This window comes from Silurus meridionalis, chromosome 18, assembly GCF_014805685.1.
Source record: "Silurus meridionalis isolate SWU-2019-XX chromosome 18, ASM1480568v1, whole genome shotgun sequence".
Classification (NCBI taxonomy): Eukaryota; Metazoa; Chordata; class Actinopteri; order Siluriformes; family Siluridae; genus Silurus; species Silurus meridionalis.
The window spans coordinates 26,392,692-26,407,403 of record NC_060901.1 but is presented as its reverse complement, the minus strand read 5'-3'; the positions used below and the strand labels follow the sequence as shown (position 1 = coordinate 26,407,403).

Sequence of the window (14,712 nt, the reverse complement as noted above, 5' to 3'; positions counted from 1 at the left end):
AAACATTAGGAATTAAAATACACTTTATTTATATTTATTTTATATATATATATATATATATATATATATATATATATATATATATATATATATATATATATATATATATAAATAAAAGAGAGATACACATTTGATGTGTTAAATGACTAATGGTTTTAAATGATTTCTAGCCGAATAAAATGTTATATAGTACTTATAGAGAATAATGTGAGAGCTGTTATTATAGAACGAACATTGTATTAGAATATTAATATAAATCTGAGCTACAGTCAGAGCTGCTGCTGCAGAACATTCATCAGAACCATGACTTCCTGTTTCACAGAGGCATATATTTCAGGTAACACATAATCCAGATGTTGTTCTGGTGTGGATTGATTATTGTTTGTTAGTTAGTTCATGAGATCATGAGATATTATTTGACCTTTTATTTAATAACTACTGATATCTATTAAAATATTAGATTGCTGCTGGATTGTGTGCTAGTAAGCCAGATGTTTAAGCAACAACGTGGGAACATGCAGGAATTTTACATCAAACACTACATGGATTGTATGGATTACATGGTTATATGGATTAGAGACAGTGGCATTGATTAAAAGACAGGAGGTGGAGCTGGAGATGTTGAGGTTTTCGTTGGGAGTGACGACGATGGACAAGATTAGAAATGAGTTTATTAGAGGGACAGCACATGTTGGATGTTTGGTGACAAGGTGAGGGAGGTGAGCTTGAGATGGTTTGGACATGTGCAGAGAAGGGACATGAGTTATATTGGTAAGAGAATGCTGAGGATGGAGCCACCAGGAAGGAGGAAAAGAGGAAGACCAAGGAGGAGGTTTATGGATGTGGTGAGGGAAGACATGCAGGTAGTTAGTGTGAAAGAGGCAGATGTAGAGGACAGGGTCGTATGGAGACAGATGATCTGCTGTGGCGCCCCCTAATGGGAGCAGCCAAAAGAAAAAGAAGAAGAAGACTACACAATTTATTTTGGATGACACAATTTCACAGTAGACAATAAAGGTCCAAATCCAGCAAATAGAGGCTGAGTAAATGTGGTTTGGACTCTGTGGAGGAGCTTCATGGTGTCAGAGACGCTGTAGAAGGACAGAGTTCCTGCACTGTGATCCAGATACACTCCTATTCTGGATGGTGCTGGAACTCTGAGATCAGTCTTAATGTTGTTGTGATAGAAACAGAGTGCAGAAGAAGAACACTGCAGACTCCAGGACTGATTGATAAGTCCAAACCTACACTCATCACCCCGTCCTTTCCTTCTGATGTTTTTATATGAGACTGATATAGACACACTCACACCGCTCCACTCCACCTCCCAGTAACAGCGTCCACACACACTCTCCTCACACAACACCTGGGGCCAGTAGTCAAATCTCTCTGGATGATCAGAGTACCACTGCTCTCTCACACTGTATCTCACTGCTCTGTTCTTCTTAGACAGAATGAGGTAACAATGTGCCGTGTTGGGATCCAGAGTGAGATAACAGGAATCTAAAATAAAAGAGAAAAACAAACTAAACAATGAGAACACTGTGTGTGTGTGTGTGTGTGTGTGTGTGTGTGTGTGTGTGTGTGTGTGTATATGTGTGTGTGTGTGTGTGTGTGTGTGTTTGTGAAACGTACATTTCAGAAACCTGTCTCTGCTCTGTGGCTCTGAGAGAAAAGACTGAACTGTGAAACAAAAATAAAATGATCAGATAACAAAACACATAAAATCAGAGACTTATTATTATTTTTGTAGATCAAAAACGTGTGTAGATCAGAAACGTGTGTAGGTCACGTGTAAGACTTCATTCATTAAGCACCAGAGGGCAGGGTTTCTCAGCTCGAACACAAACTCCTTCACATCAGCAGTTTATCATCAAGACTGGAATCAGGTGAGTGTTAAAAACTCTAAACTGTGCAGAACTTTGATGCTCAGGAATGAAGACTGACCCCTCGACATCACTCTGTCACAGAGCGAGTAAAGACCTCCATCATTGTGTTTCTCCAACAGGAACAGCTCCTCTTACCTTGTGCAGGGATTTTGTTGAATTCCTCCTCACAGAATTCCTCAAGTCTCTTCTTCAGATCTGAGAAATATTTCCTCATTCCATCTGAGAAGTGATGTTGATGGACAGTGATGCTGGATGTGTGAAAATCTGGTCTTTTCCCTGTAGGAGACTGACGTCCAGCAGAGACACAGAGAGACTGGAAACTCTACAGAAAGAGAGGAACGAATGATCTCAGAGTAAAGACACACTTGTGGTGTCAGACAGGGACATTTATTGTCCCCCTAATGAGAGGTGTTTTAGAGAGTGTGTGAGGAACAGCTGGTTCTGTAGATCAGACAGTGTGTGTTACCTGGAGGAAATGGATGTGATCATGTGTGTGTGAAAGCTGCTCCAGCTCAGTGACTCTCCTCTGAAGATCAGCGATCTCCTGCTCCAGTTCCTCCAGGAGTCGTTCAGGTCGACTCAGTTCAGCCTCCTCCTGAGCTCTGATCATCTCCTTCACCTCCGAGCGCATTTTCTCCATGGAGCTGATCAGCTCAGTAAAGATCCTCTCACTGTCCTCCACTGCTGTCTGTGCACTGAGCTGTTAGGACACACACACACACACACACACACACACACACACACACACACACACACACACATCTATCATTCCCTCTGTCACTGGGACTCTAAATGACTCCATGTTGTCCATGTTGTGTGTGTTTCTAGGAGCAGCTCCGTCTCTGCTCACTGCTCACCTTTATAGTGTTCACAGCCTGTTTCAGCTCCTGCACCTTCTTCTGCTTCTCCTGGATTCTCTGATGGGATTTCATCTGCTGCTCCTTTAACTCACTCTGTGGAGAAAGCAATTACAGTTAGCTTTTTATAAAGTATGAGGTATAATATTATTATTATTATTATTTTTGATCTGTGTGTGTGTGTGTGTGTGTGTGTGTGGTGTGTTTTATTTCATTACAATGCCTAAAGAACTGGTACTTCAGTTTTCTAAAAAATATGTATTGTTAGTCCACTTCATAGTGTTAAAATCCGTATCATGATGAGTCCACAAATCTCTAGACAGCTCTGTGTAATAATGAGAACATTTGGTCTTCTCAATGTTGAATAAAAACCTCACTGTCATGTGCCAGAGGAGAGGAGTCTGGTTCCTCTTAAGGTTTCTTCCTCATTACATCTAAGGCAGTTTTACTTTGCCACAGTCGCCACAGCTGCTCATCAGGGATAAATGCACACCATTCACCTTCACTGTTGATTTCTGTAAAGCTGCTTTGAGACAATGTCTGTTGTGAAAAGCGCTATAGAAATAAACTTGACTTGATTTGACTTGACAAAGTAATTTCCTGTAGACTCTTTAATCGCTGTTACTATTTAGACCTACCATCATGGTGCCATCTGTAGAATTGATAACCGAGTTTGAGCCAAGATCAGGTGTGCAGTCGTGGGTGAATTGTAACACTCATGATTACAACCAACACATTTTAACTTTAATAAAAATAAAAAAAAATCCTATAACCAACTAAAGCAATTACATCTAGATAAGAAAATAAACCAGCATGAATTCATTCTAGACAGTTTTCTAGTTCTCACCTGTTTCTCAGCTCGTTCTCCTGAGGCTGTGATGGTGTCGTGTCCTTTATGTTTATCCATCGTACATAAATAACAGATGCAGGTCTCATCAGTTCTGCAGTAGATCTCAAACAGCTTGTTATGTTCAGAGCAGATCTTCTGTTGAAGTTTTTCTGAGGCTTCAGTTAATGTGTGTTTTTTTAAAGCAGGAACTTCTAGATGAGGTTTAAGATGAATTTCACAAAAAGAAGTCACACACACCAGACAGCACTTGACAGCTTTGTGTTTTCTCCCAGTGCAGAAATCACACTCCACATCTCCAGGTCTGGCGTAACAGTGATCAGGAGAAGCAGTTTGGACTTCAGTCTTCTTCTTCAGTTTTTCCACTACTTCAGCTAGCATGGTGTTTCTGAGCAGAACAGGCCTTGCAGTAAAAGTATCTCTGCATTGAGGACAGCTGTAGACGCCCTTCTGATCCTCCTGATTCCAGTGATGATTAATACACTCCTTACAGAAACTGTGACCACACGAGACAGTCACCGGATCCTTTAGGAGATCCAGACACACTAGACAGATGAACTGATCCTGATCTACCAAAATACTGGCCTCTGCCATTTTGCTAAGCTCACACACTGAGAGAACAAGCAGCACTCAGAGTTCAGTTTCGTTTTTCAGACAAGAGATAGAAGCCAAATGTTGCTGTTCCACATTTCACCAGAGGGGGAGGAAAAGCTTAAAAAACTTTCACATGTTTTACACAGGAAATAACAAATATATCAAACTTATATGAAGCTGAAATCCACGACTCTTAGTTATACAGTATAATGTGTTACAATATTGTTAATTATTTAAGCTGTTAATGGGAAAGGAAGGGTTTTTGTACATTTATTTCTGGGCCACATAAATAATTTGTGTTGGTATAAGATCTTTAATATTTTTATATTAATAAGTGTGTGTGGTTGTGTGTTAAAGAGAAAAAAGTAGCACAGAAGAACTCAAGAGCTCATATTCTCTGCACAGACTCCCTCCACTGATGCACTGATTCTCACAAGAATCACTTATATTTACTTATAACTCTCTTCTTTTTGAACCCTAATATTGCTTTCACTTTAATTGTCACATGTAAACACATTTAGAAGTTTTATTTGGGAGATTTGGGATTGTCACTTACAGGCACTGATCATGTTTTCACAGTTCGTTAAGCCTTTTTTATTCAGTGTGCCTACATGGAGGATTCGGTTCAGCAAGCAGAAAATGGAGACTTATAAAAGAAGGTGAAATACTTCAGTTGATGGATTCAATGGGCCTCAGTCCATTACAGTACTTTTGATATAATACAGCAGCAGTTCATCCAGTCTTGCATCTATGCCCAATATCGTCTGCGAATTCTAAAACTAAAGCTTCGTATACTGGAAAGTTGCTTTGGCGACACGTACACTAATGGCGGACCCTAAAGCAGGACTCCGAGGACTGTGGTGCAAAAAGTTTTTATTAAGGTAATTGGAAAAAATGATGAAAGGTAAATTATCAAATAAGACTTGTATTTTAGGCTTACGTAGCTCTTGGTGCAGGAGAGCCAGTGCAGCACTACCTAAAGGAATTGCCTGGCCATCAAGTGGATGGTCTTTATAATCTGGTACTATCTGCTGGGACAAGCATTCACTCTCTGTTTGGACCATGCCTCGCTCCAATGTCTCCATTACATGAAAGACGGTGGATTAAGATGCATGGCTGAAATGATGGAAAAATTAAATTAAAGAGAATAATGCTAATGTCTTCTGTCACTTCCTACCCTGAGCCAGAAAGCTCTCCACAGCCACATGATGACATCAGTACTCAACTAGCTCAATTAAGTGGTTTCTACATTTATCGTTAACCATGTAAACTTAAAACTAACAATTTAATTATAATTTATAACCAATTTATTTTGTCTTCAGCAGAAGGTGCAGGAACTAATACAGGCTGTGAACAGTATAAAGGTGAGCAGAGATGGAGCTGCTCCTAGAAACACACACAACATGGACAACATGGAGTCATTATCTATAAGAGCGAGATGCTGCTGTTCTACATTTCACCAGAGGGGGAGGTAAATATTGAAAAATCAATGACAGAATTAAGGGATAAATGTTCATTGCAGCACACATTCAAATTGATTCATATTATTTGTAAAGCACTATAAAATTTGGAAAATGTCTCAAAGCAGCTTTACGGATGTAAAGCGGTTATAAAGTTGTATAAAAGAGTACATTTTATTAGTTTAATACCTAGAAGTTTGTTCCTTGTCAATATAAGTTTATCCCTAATGAACAAACCAGTTACGACTGTGATGAAGGAAAAACTCTCTGAGATGGTATAAGGAAGAATCCTTGAGAGGAACCATATAGAAAACCTAATATACAATCCTATCATTGATTTAATTAGTTATATAACATACATTTTAAAAAGCGTCATGTTATAAGGCTGGGACACCCAAGTGTTTCCAAAAATCACACTCCACATCTCCAGGTCCGGCATAACAGTGATCAGGTAAGGCAGCTTGGACTTCAAACTTTTTCTTCAGTTTCTCCACCACTTTAGCCAGCACGTTGTTTGTGCGAAGAACGGGCCTTGGCGTGAAAGTGTCTCTGCACTGAGGACAGCTGTAGATGCCCTTCTGAACATCCTGATTCCAGTGGTGATTAATACACACCTTACAGAAACTGTGACCACACGGTGTAGCCACCAGATCCTTCAGGAGATCCAGACACACTGGACAGATGAATTCTTTCTGATTTACTGAAATTCTGATCTCTGGCATTTTCCTGGACTCACTGGCAGAGAGAGATTTAGAAATCAATTTTGTTTTTTTCTCAAATGATGAGTTACTTCCTGATGCTGTGTGTTTGTTACAGAGAGAAATAGGAGGAGCACAAACACAAGGAGGTTATGAATATTTCAATATTAACTATTTTATCTTGCTTTCCATGCATAAAATTATAACCCATATTACTATTGATAAACAGTTATGATTTAACAGTACGTTTAGTCGTATCATTTATTGTTTACAAGAAATAACAAAACATTAAAATACTATTTAAATAAACTGTTCCTAGAATGAATTCTTGAAAAACTGCACTCTCCTGCAATACAAAACACCCAATACTCGAACCTGCTTGCTCTGTACTATACTGACTCTTAGTACTACTCTTGCTTTTTGCATACGTGTAAGAGCATTTTTTAAAGATTCTGACACAAGCTGAACATTAAAGTCAGTGCTTTCACTTAGACACTCCTCATGTCTAATCTCAACAAACTGGAACATCTGGTGGACCTGCCACTTTCTCTCTCTCTCTCTCTCTCTCTCTCTCTCTCTCTCTCTCTCTCTCTTTGTGCATGTGAAACAGGAAGGGCGAGCGTGGCATGTAGAGCACAAGCCTGGTTGGCATGTTGCCATTTTTTCTGCATTTTTTCTGTTTTTTTCGCAATTGTACCTTAAAACATCTAGGGATAACCTCAATCCTGAACTTAAAAACCACATTTAGTTTATCAAGACATTCATTTCTTCTTCTTCTTTTTCTTCTTCTTCTTTCGGCTGCTCCTATACCCCCTGTCCTCTACGTATGCCTCTTTCACACCAACTACCTGCATGTCTTCACTCACCACATCCATAAACCTCCTCCTTGGTCTTCCTCTTTTCCTCCTTCCTGGTGTCTCCATCCTCAGCATTCTTCTACCAATATAACTCATGTCCCTCCTCTGCACATGTCCGAACCATCTCAATCTCACCTCCCTCACCTTGTCTCCAAAACATCCTTCATGCGCTGTCCCTCTAATAAACTCATTTCTAATCCTGTCCATCGTCATCACTCCCAACAAAACACTCAAGATCTTCAGCTCTGCTACCTCCAGCTCCACCTCCTGTCTTTCACTCAATGCCACTGTCTCTAATCCATACAACATCTCAGGTCTCACCACAGTCCTATAAACTTTCCCTTTCACTCTCACAGATACTCTTCTATCACAAATCACTCCTGCTATCACTCTTCTCCACCCACTCCACCCTGCCTGCACTCTTTTCTTCACTTATCTAACACACTCTCCATTACTTTACACTGTTGGCCCCAGGTACCTGAACTCCTCCACCTTCTCTCAAGACATTTATTTAGAATCATAAAAATAATTCTACTGAAAGTCACCAAGTGCTTAATTTTTATGATTCTAAATGAATGTCTTGATTGAGATTAAATCTGGTGAGGTCAGATCGATTTTATGGTTTTAAGCATCAGCTGAATTTTATTTTTATCCCTATTACATCGTTATTTTTTCATTGGACTAAAAGTGCTTTATGGCATGTTCAGTGGACCCTTATCTTTCGAAATAAATCGCGAATTGCAGCATCTAGATGGAAGGATATATTGCTCTAAAACCTGTATATACTGTATATTTCAGTATTGGTAGTGCCTTTCCATTTGTGCAAGATGCCCATCCAATAGGCAGTAATGCACCCCATACAATTAGAGATTCAGGATTTAAAACTGAGCACTGATTATAAGCCAGATGGTATCTTGTCTCTTTGACCTAGAGGATGCGGCATCGATAATTTCCAAAATGAAAAAACGTTTGATTGGTAGTTTATTATAAATGAGCTTTGTCCCATAGAAGATCATGTTCACATATGACTTCTTCTTTCTATGATAGAGCTTTAACTTGCATTTATGATGGCATGGTGAAATGTGTTCACACACAATGCATTCTGGAGGTGTTTCGGAGCCCATTTGATGTTAATGAGTTAACGACTGTTAATGTAACTAAATGTAGCTAAATGGATATAAAAATTGATGAAAAAGTATAAAGGTGTTATCCATGAATAAACTGATTTTGCTGTGGCATAAAAGAAATAAAACATTTGAATCGGAAGATGGATTTACACAAACACAGACGATAAAACACCATAAAACACCTGTGATAAATGGCTGTGAAAATGACTGTGCATCTTGATTGTCTGCTAGTAAGACAGATTTTTAACCCACAACTTAGGAATGTGGAAGAATTTTACATAAAACAATACACATGTTTTTCAGGTGCTTAGTGGGAGGACCCAAATGCAGTAAAATAGTCTTTAATGAGAACACCAGACAAAAAAAACAGGAGGCAGTATGAAGACACAGTACATAAGTTCCAAACTGGCAGAGAGGGTAAATGTAGGCAGAGAAGAAATCCAGGGTAATCCAAAAGGGTGGGTAACGGGAAGCAGAGCAGCCAGGATGGTGGGAGTAGATAACCTGGCAGGGAGTATGTGTTCTTGGCATCCTTAAATAGTAAGTGGAGTACAATATGAAAAGTCCTGCAGCAAACCCGGAAGACCATCCCAATTTTATTCTGGATCACACAATCTCACAGTAGTAGACGCAGACGGGGACCAGTAAAGTCCAAACCCAGGGTATAGAGGCTGAGTGAATGTTGTTTGGACTCTGTGGAGGAGCTTCATGGTGTCAGAGACGCTGTAGAAGGACAGAGTTCCTGCACTGTGATCCAAATACACTCCTATTCTGGATGGTGCTGGAATTCCTAAATCATTCTTAATGTTGTTGTGATAGAAACAATGAGAAGAACAAAACAAAGTCCAGGACTGGTTGTTGTACCCAAATGCACACTCTTTATCTTGTCCTTTCCTCCTGATGCCTTTATATGAGACTGATATATCCACAGTTCCAACACCGCTCCACTCCACCTCCCAGTAACAGCGTCCACTCACACTCTCCTTACACAACACCTGAGGCCAGCTAGAGTCAAATCTCTCTGGATGATCAGAGTACTGCTGCACTCTCTCATTTAATCTCACCGCTCTGTTCCTCTCATACAGAATGAGTTTATAATGCACCGTGTTGGAATCCAGAGTCAGATAACAGAAATCTAAAAAAAAAAAAAATAAAATAAATAAATAAATAAATAAATAAATAAATAAATGTTTATGCTATTTGCATGTGTGTGAAATTGTTTGTTTATGTGTGGTTTCTGATATGTTTGTATGTATTTTTGTGTCAGTGGAGCCGTGGTCAAATTTGTAAATAGAAGGTAGAGCCTGAGGAAGCGCGTGGTAAGTACTCGTGCAATGGAGAGCATGAAAGGAGAAAGAGAACATATGGAGTCCTAGCCACTGAGTATAGTCAATTAAGTCCTCTCCGCCCACCAGCAAACTGAACATTAAGCCTGCTTGGAGGTTGACATGGAGCATTATCAGTGCTTCCGGGCCTTAATCAAAGCTCAGGCTGAAGAACAGAAGGTGCTCAAGGGTGTGCTAGAATAAGAGAGAATCCCAGCCGCCACCCTAGCTCCAGGCTAATCTAGTTTGTATATGCTAACCTGAAAATAGGAATAGAAAATAGGAATAGGAATTGTGCAGAGGGTAGGCTGAACTTGGAGCATCACCAACAGCACCAGAAATGCCTGTTAGAGGTGTGCAAAGCAAACAAGATCCTTGACTTGGTGGTGTGGGAGCAATTCTTTGACTGTCTTTCAGCTACAACAGCAAAGTGGGACAAGTGTCAGTATCTAGCATTGCTGGATCAGACAAGGCACATCAGCCACCAAAAAGCATACTGTTGAGGCAGGGATTAAACCCTGCCACACCATTCTCTACTTCTGGGAATTTATTGGCCCACATTTAAGCTGTTATTGAAGGGAATTTGGGGTTTTTCTAATTTTGTGTAGATGTGAAATGTGCACAACATTAGCTAGGGAGTCATTGCTGAGGCTATTAGTTGTATTCTCCTATCTGTATTATTCTATAATGAAAGGTAGATCGCATTTGTGGTAATGTGCACAGTAGTGTGAGGCATATTGCGAATGTCAGCTGATGAATCCACCAGCCACCCCAAAAGTGCCAATTGGCTAATTAAGATCTCCCTTGAAAGAATTGGGATGGTCCTCTTTGGGCCATTAAAATAGATGGCATGAGAATGGTCATTGCTTAGTGCTGGTTTTAGTGAACTATGCTATGTGATACCTGTAATGGGTGCCTTTGCTTAATATCTCAGCTTGCACTTCATTAAAATTTTCACCAATTGAAATATTATTCAACTGTTAGTTATATGCCATGCTGGAAAATTGGGAAAATTGGAAAGGGAGGACCCTTTTACATTAAAAACACTTGAGAGCAAAACTACACACAGTGGGAGAATTAACAATGAAATGAATTTGCAACAGGCTCCAAAACAACAGTTCTTGTGCATGGCTGTGTGACTTTGTATTCGAAGAGAAAGTATTCATATTACAACCTTACATGAAGCTCTAAATGACTCTCTTGAGGTGTCAGGTGTCAAAGAGCTTTGAGGTCACATGAGAAGTCAGAGTATTTGATCGTGAGGTCAAGAAGGAACAAGAGTACTGAATTTGGGCTTCCATTTGGGTCATGGCAGGTGTATCCCCAAATGGCAGCGACTGTGACCTGCCCGAGACCCAAACCAAAAAAGGAAATGAAAGATTATTTGGGGCTGGCTGGCCATTATTGCAGATTGGTGACCAATTGTTTGGATGTCACCAGCTCTCTGATTGATCTTACTAAAAGGAAATATAAGATCCTGTCCAGTGGTCAGAATTTTTCCAGCAGGCTTCCACTAAGGTAAAGCTAAACTCTGTGGTGGGCTACTTTACATTTTTATTTTTTGGTCCTTTTTATTTTACATACTGACATTTGTTGGCTGTGTTGTCTCAGATGGTGAAGGGCTATGTACCACCCAGCTTTTGTTGCTGTAGAGCAGGTACATAACGATGGAAAAGAAATGCTTAAATGTTTGACTATCTAATACAATGCCAGCTGCCCGATCCTTCTTCCCAACAAGCTCTCCACAAGGTGGAAATGTGTGTCCCCATGTGTGTGAAGGATGTACATGTTTAGTATGTGTGATTGTAGGTGTGTTAGACGCACATTTCAGAAAATCCTCTCTGCTCTGTGGTTCTGGTGGTAAAATGTTGTGTACTGCTGCAGCTGGGAAGAGAAAAATGGAGATAAAGTTAAAAAGCATCATCAGGTGGCACAAAAGATGGAAACAGATGAAAGTGCCAGGTGTGTTTCTCCAGTAGGAACAGCTCTTCTCACCTTTTGGGGGGATTTTGCTGAATTTCCTCTCACAGAATTCCTCGAGTCTCTTCTTCAGATCTGAGAGAGAATTCCTCAATCTATCAAATGAAAAATGTTGATGGACAGTGATGCTGGATGCATCAAAAGTAGGTCTTTTAAACGGAGGAGAGCGACGACCAGAAGCTAAAAGCTACAGAAAACAATTTAACCTTTAAAAGATAAACAGCACAAACAAAGCAATTTGGAAAGTAATAGGAAAGAACAAGGATTGTGTAGTACAAAGTTGCAGCGTTCTTTCTCACGGTCTTTTTTCTTTCTGATTCTCAAAATCTGCTCATATTTACGTCAATGTTCCCTCACTAAATTACCCAACCTGACCTCAGGAGAACACCACAGTGAGTGTGTGTTACCTGGAGAAAATGGATGTCATCATGTGTCTCTGTGTGTGAAAGCTTTTCTAGCTCAGTGACTCTCCTCTGAAGATCAGCGATCTCCTGCTCCAGTTGCTCAAGGAGTCGTTCATTTCGACTCAGTTCAGCCTTCTCCTGATCTCTGATCATCTCTGTCACCTCTGAGCGCTTTTTCTCCATGTAGCTGATCAACTCAGTAAAGATGATCTCACTGTCTTCTACTGCTGTCTGTGCACTGAGCTGTTAGGACACACACAAACCAAATGACTCCATGTTGTCCATGTTGTGTGTGTTTCTAGGAGCAGCTCTGTCTCTGCTCACTGCTCACCTTTATAGTGTTCACAGCCTGTTTCAGCTCCTGCAACTTCTTCTGCTTCTCCTGGATTCTCTGCTGGGATTTCATCTGCTGCTCCTTTAACTCTCTCTGAGGAGAAAGTTTAAATATTGATTTCAATGAAGGTAAATTCGTGTGTCCTAGAGCTGTATTTGCTATGCTAGGTGTGTGTGAGTGCGTGTTACATTGGAGACCATAAAATAATATAGATAGTTATATAGTGAAATTTGCATTTGTGTTCAGTCTGCCAGCATTCTGTAGATTTTATACAATGGGCTTTTATTATAATGGCTGGAAATGAAGGATTTTCAGTCATTAGCAGGCAGATGGAAGATTAAATTGCTGCCCAACCATGAATGAAACCTAGATGTGGATTCATTTTGGGCTTTGGAGACAGGTGCATGGATGGAAGTTGGGGCTAAAGAGTAAAATTTTTGAGCTGTAAATGAACTGGATGATGGTGTGACATCATGACTGCCTGCCAGAGTCTAAAGTCGAGAGGAACTCAAGATAAACCATAGCTGCACATATTATTTGACTGTTTTTTGCTTTACTTTGCTTTGTGCCATAAAAAAATTATTTAGGTTCTCACCTGTTTCTCAGCTCTTCCTCCTGAGACTGTGATGGTGTCGTGTCCTTTATGTTTATCCATCGTACACAAATAACAGATGCAGGTTTGATCAGTACGACAGTAGATCTCAATCAGCTTGTTATGTTCAGAGCATATCTTCTCATGTAATTTTGCTGACACTTCAGTTAAGGTGTGTTTTTTCAAAGCAGGACGTTCTAGATGAGATTTCAGGTGAGTTTCACAGTAAGAAGACACACACACCAGACAGGACTTGACGGCTTTGTGTTTTCTCCCGGTGCAGAAATCACACTCTACATCTCCAGGTCCGGCGTAACAGTGATCAGGAGAAGCAGCTTGGAGTTCAGTCTTTTTTAGTTTCTCCACCACTTCAGCCAGCATGTTGTTTCTGCGTAGAACAGGCCTTGGAGTGAAAGTGTCTCTGCACTGAGGACAGCTAAAGATGCCTTTCTGAGATTCCTGATCCCAGCAGCCATTAATACACACCTTACAGAAACTGTGTCCACAAGGGACAGTCACCGGGTCCTTCAGGAGATCCAGACACACTGGACAGATGAACTGATCCTGATCTACTGAAATACTGGCCTCCGCCATTTTCCTCACATTTACAGTGAGAAAAAGAAGAAGATAAAGCGACAGAGATGAAGCCTTTATCTTAGTTCAGTTGCGTTTTATTTGAATTAACTTTGAGCTTATGTGTTGATAGTCTATAAGCGAGAGTGGGTGGAGCTTGAAAGGAGGAAGATGTCCTCTACACCTGCACCTGACTGTCCCTCAAGTCTCTGATGCTTCTACCCAAACAGTCACATGCCTTCCTTATTCCAACCCCTTTTTCCAAATCTTAATACATGTGTTGATTCATGAATTAGTGTAGGTGGTCATGATTACAGGCCCCCTTACTTGTAAGTGAGGATCGTACTGGTCAGGCCAGTTTTTGGCTCTTGAATTCAATGTGCATTTTAATTATTATATAAGCATAAAGTTTAAGTATTAAATTTAGAAATTTATTATTTTTAATTATTTAATTAATAAATTATCAAACACTCTTAATAACTCATATTTATACAATATAATGTGCCATAATTAATTATTACAGCTCTTATTGGGACAAAATAGGGTTTTGTAAATAAATGATTTACAGCATGAGGGAGATTCTCCAGTCAGGTCATCGACAACTGTCCAGTCTTCCACTCTGACTCTGACAATCACATTCTTGGAGATCTTCTACCACCTGGCAATAAACTAGGATGTCTTATTCTTGGTTGTGTTGAGACCTAATTGACAGATTTTACGGATAGCACTCTGGGGGGCTAAAGTCCAAAATTTTTCAGCATAGTCAACTTACAGAGTCGGACTCTTGGCATAGTTGTAACAGTTGGCCAGAAACATCCAGTTCCCACACTGATATTTGAACACTTCTCGAATAAGCTGAGTAAAGTGGGCAGTAAAGTTTATAATAATTCAGAGGCTCAGTCCAAAGCCCTTCCTATTAGCAGTAACAGCAAGAGTGTGCAATTCACAGGGTCTGCACCGTAGGCTTCTGGTTGTGATGCAGAAGAGACGTTACACATCGCCGGAGAAAGCTGCAAGAATGGTAGAGCCAGGTTTGAAGGTGTGGGTCTGCCAGCTGGCATCACACAAAGGACTTGCAGAAGGTAAGTGATGCTGGATTGATGAGCAGCTGTGAAACCTTAGCTGGATTTCCAGTTGGAGAAGTATTCTGTAAAGAAGCGGTGGACTCAGATGGG

General features: G+C 40.2%; 2 protein-coding genes across 2 annotated transcripts; both read right to left on the bottom strand.

Annotated features, from left to right (window-relative positions):
* Positions 1-858: 858 nt before the first annotated feature.
* LOC124401401 (tripartite motif-containing protein 16-like) lies at positions 859-4,233 on the bottom strand. Its single transcript, XM_046873694.1, has 6 exons — positions 3,594-4,233; positions 2,747-2,842; positions 2,356-2,589; positions 2,025-2,211; positions 1,636-1,683; positions 859-1,503 (listed from the first exon to the last, which is right to left on the bottom strand). The coding sequence occupies exons 1-6, from the start codon at positions 4,185-4,187 to the stop codon at positions 980-982; spliced, it is 1,683 nt and encodes a 560-aa protein (XP_046729650.1). The 5' UTR covers positions 4,188-4,233; the 3' UTR covers positions 859-979.
* A 3,970-nt stretch (positions 4,234-8,203) lies between these two features.
* On the bottom strand, positions 8,204-13,627 carry LOC124401396 (E3 ubiquitin/ISG15 ligase TRIM25-like). The gene is made up of 6 exons (XM_046873688.1): positions 12,968-13,627; positions 12,370-12,465; positions 12,042-12,281; positions 11,650-11,821; positions 11,479-11,538; positions 8,204-9,464 (listed from the first exon to the last, which is right to left on the bottom strand). The coding sequence occupies exons 1-6, from the start codon at positions 13,556-13,558 to the stop codon at positions 8,926-8,928; spliced, it is 1,698 nt and encodes a 565-aa protein (XP_046729644.1). The 5' UTR covers positions 13,559-13,627; the 3' UTR covers positions 8,204-8,925.
* Between the last annotated feature and the right edge of the window lie 1,085 nt (positions 13,628-14,712).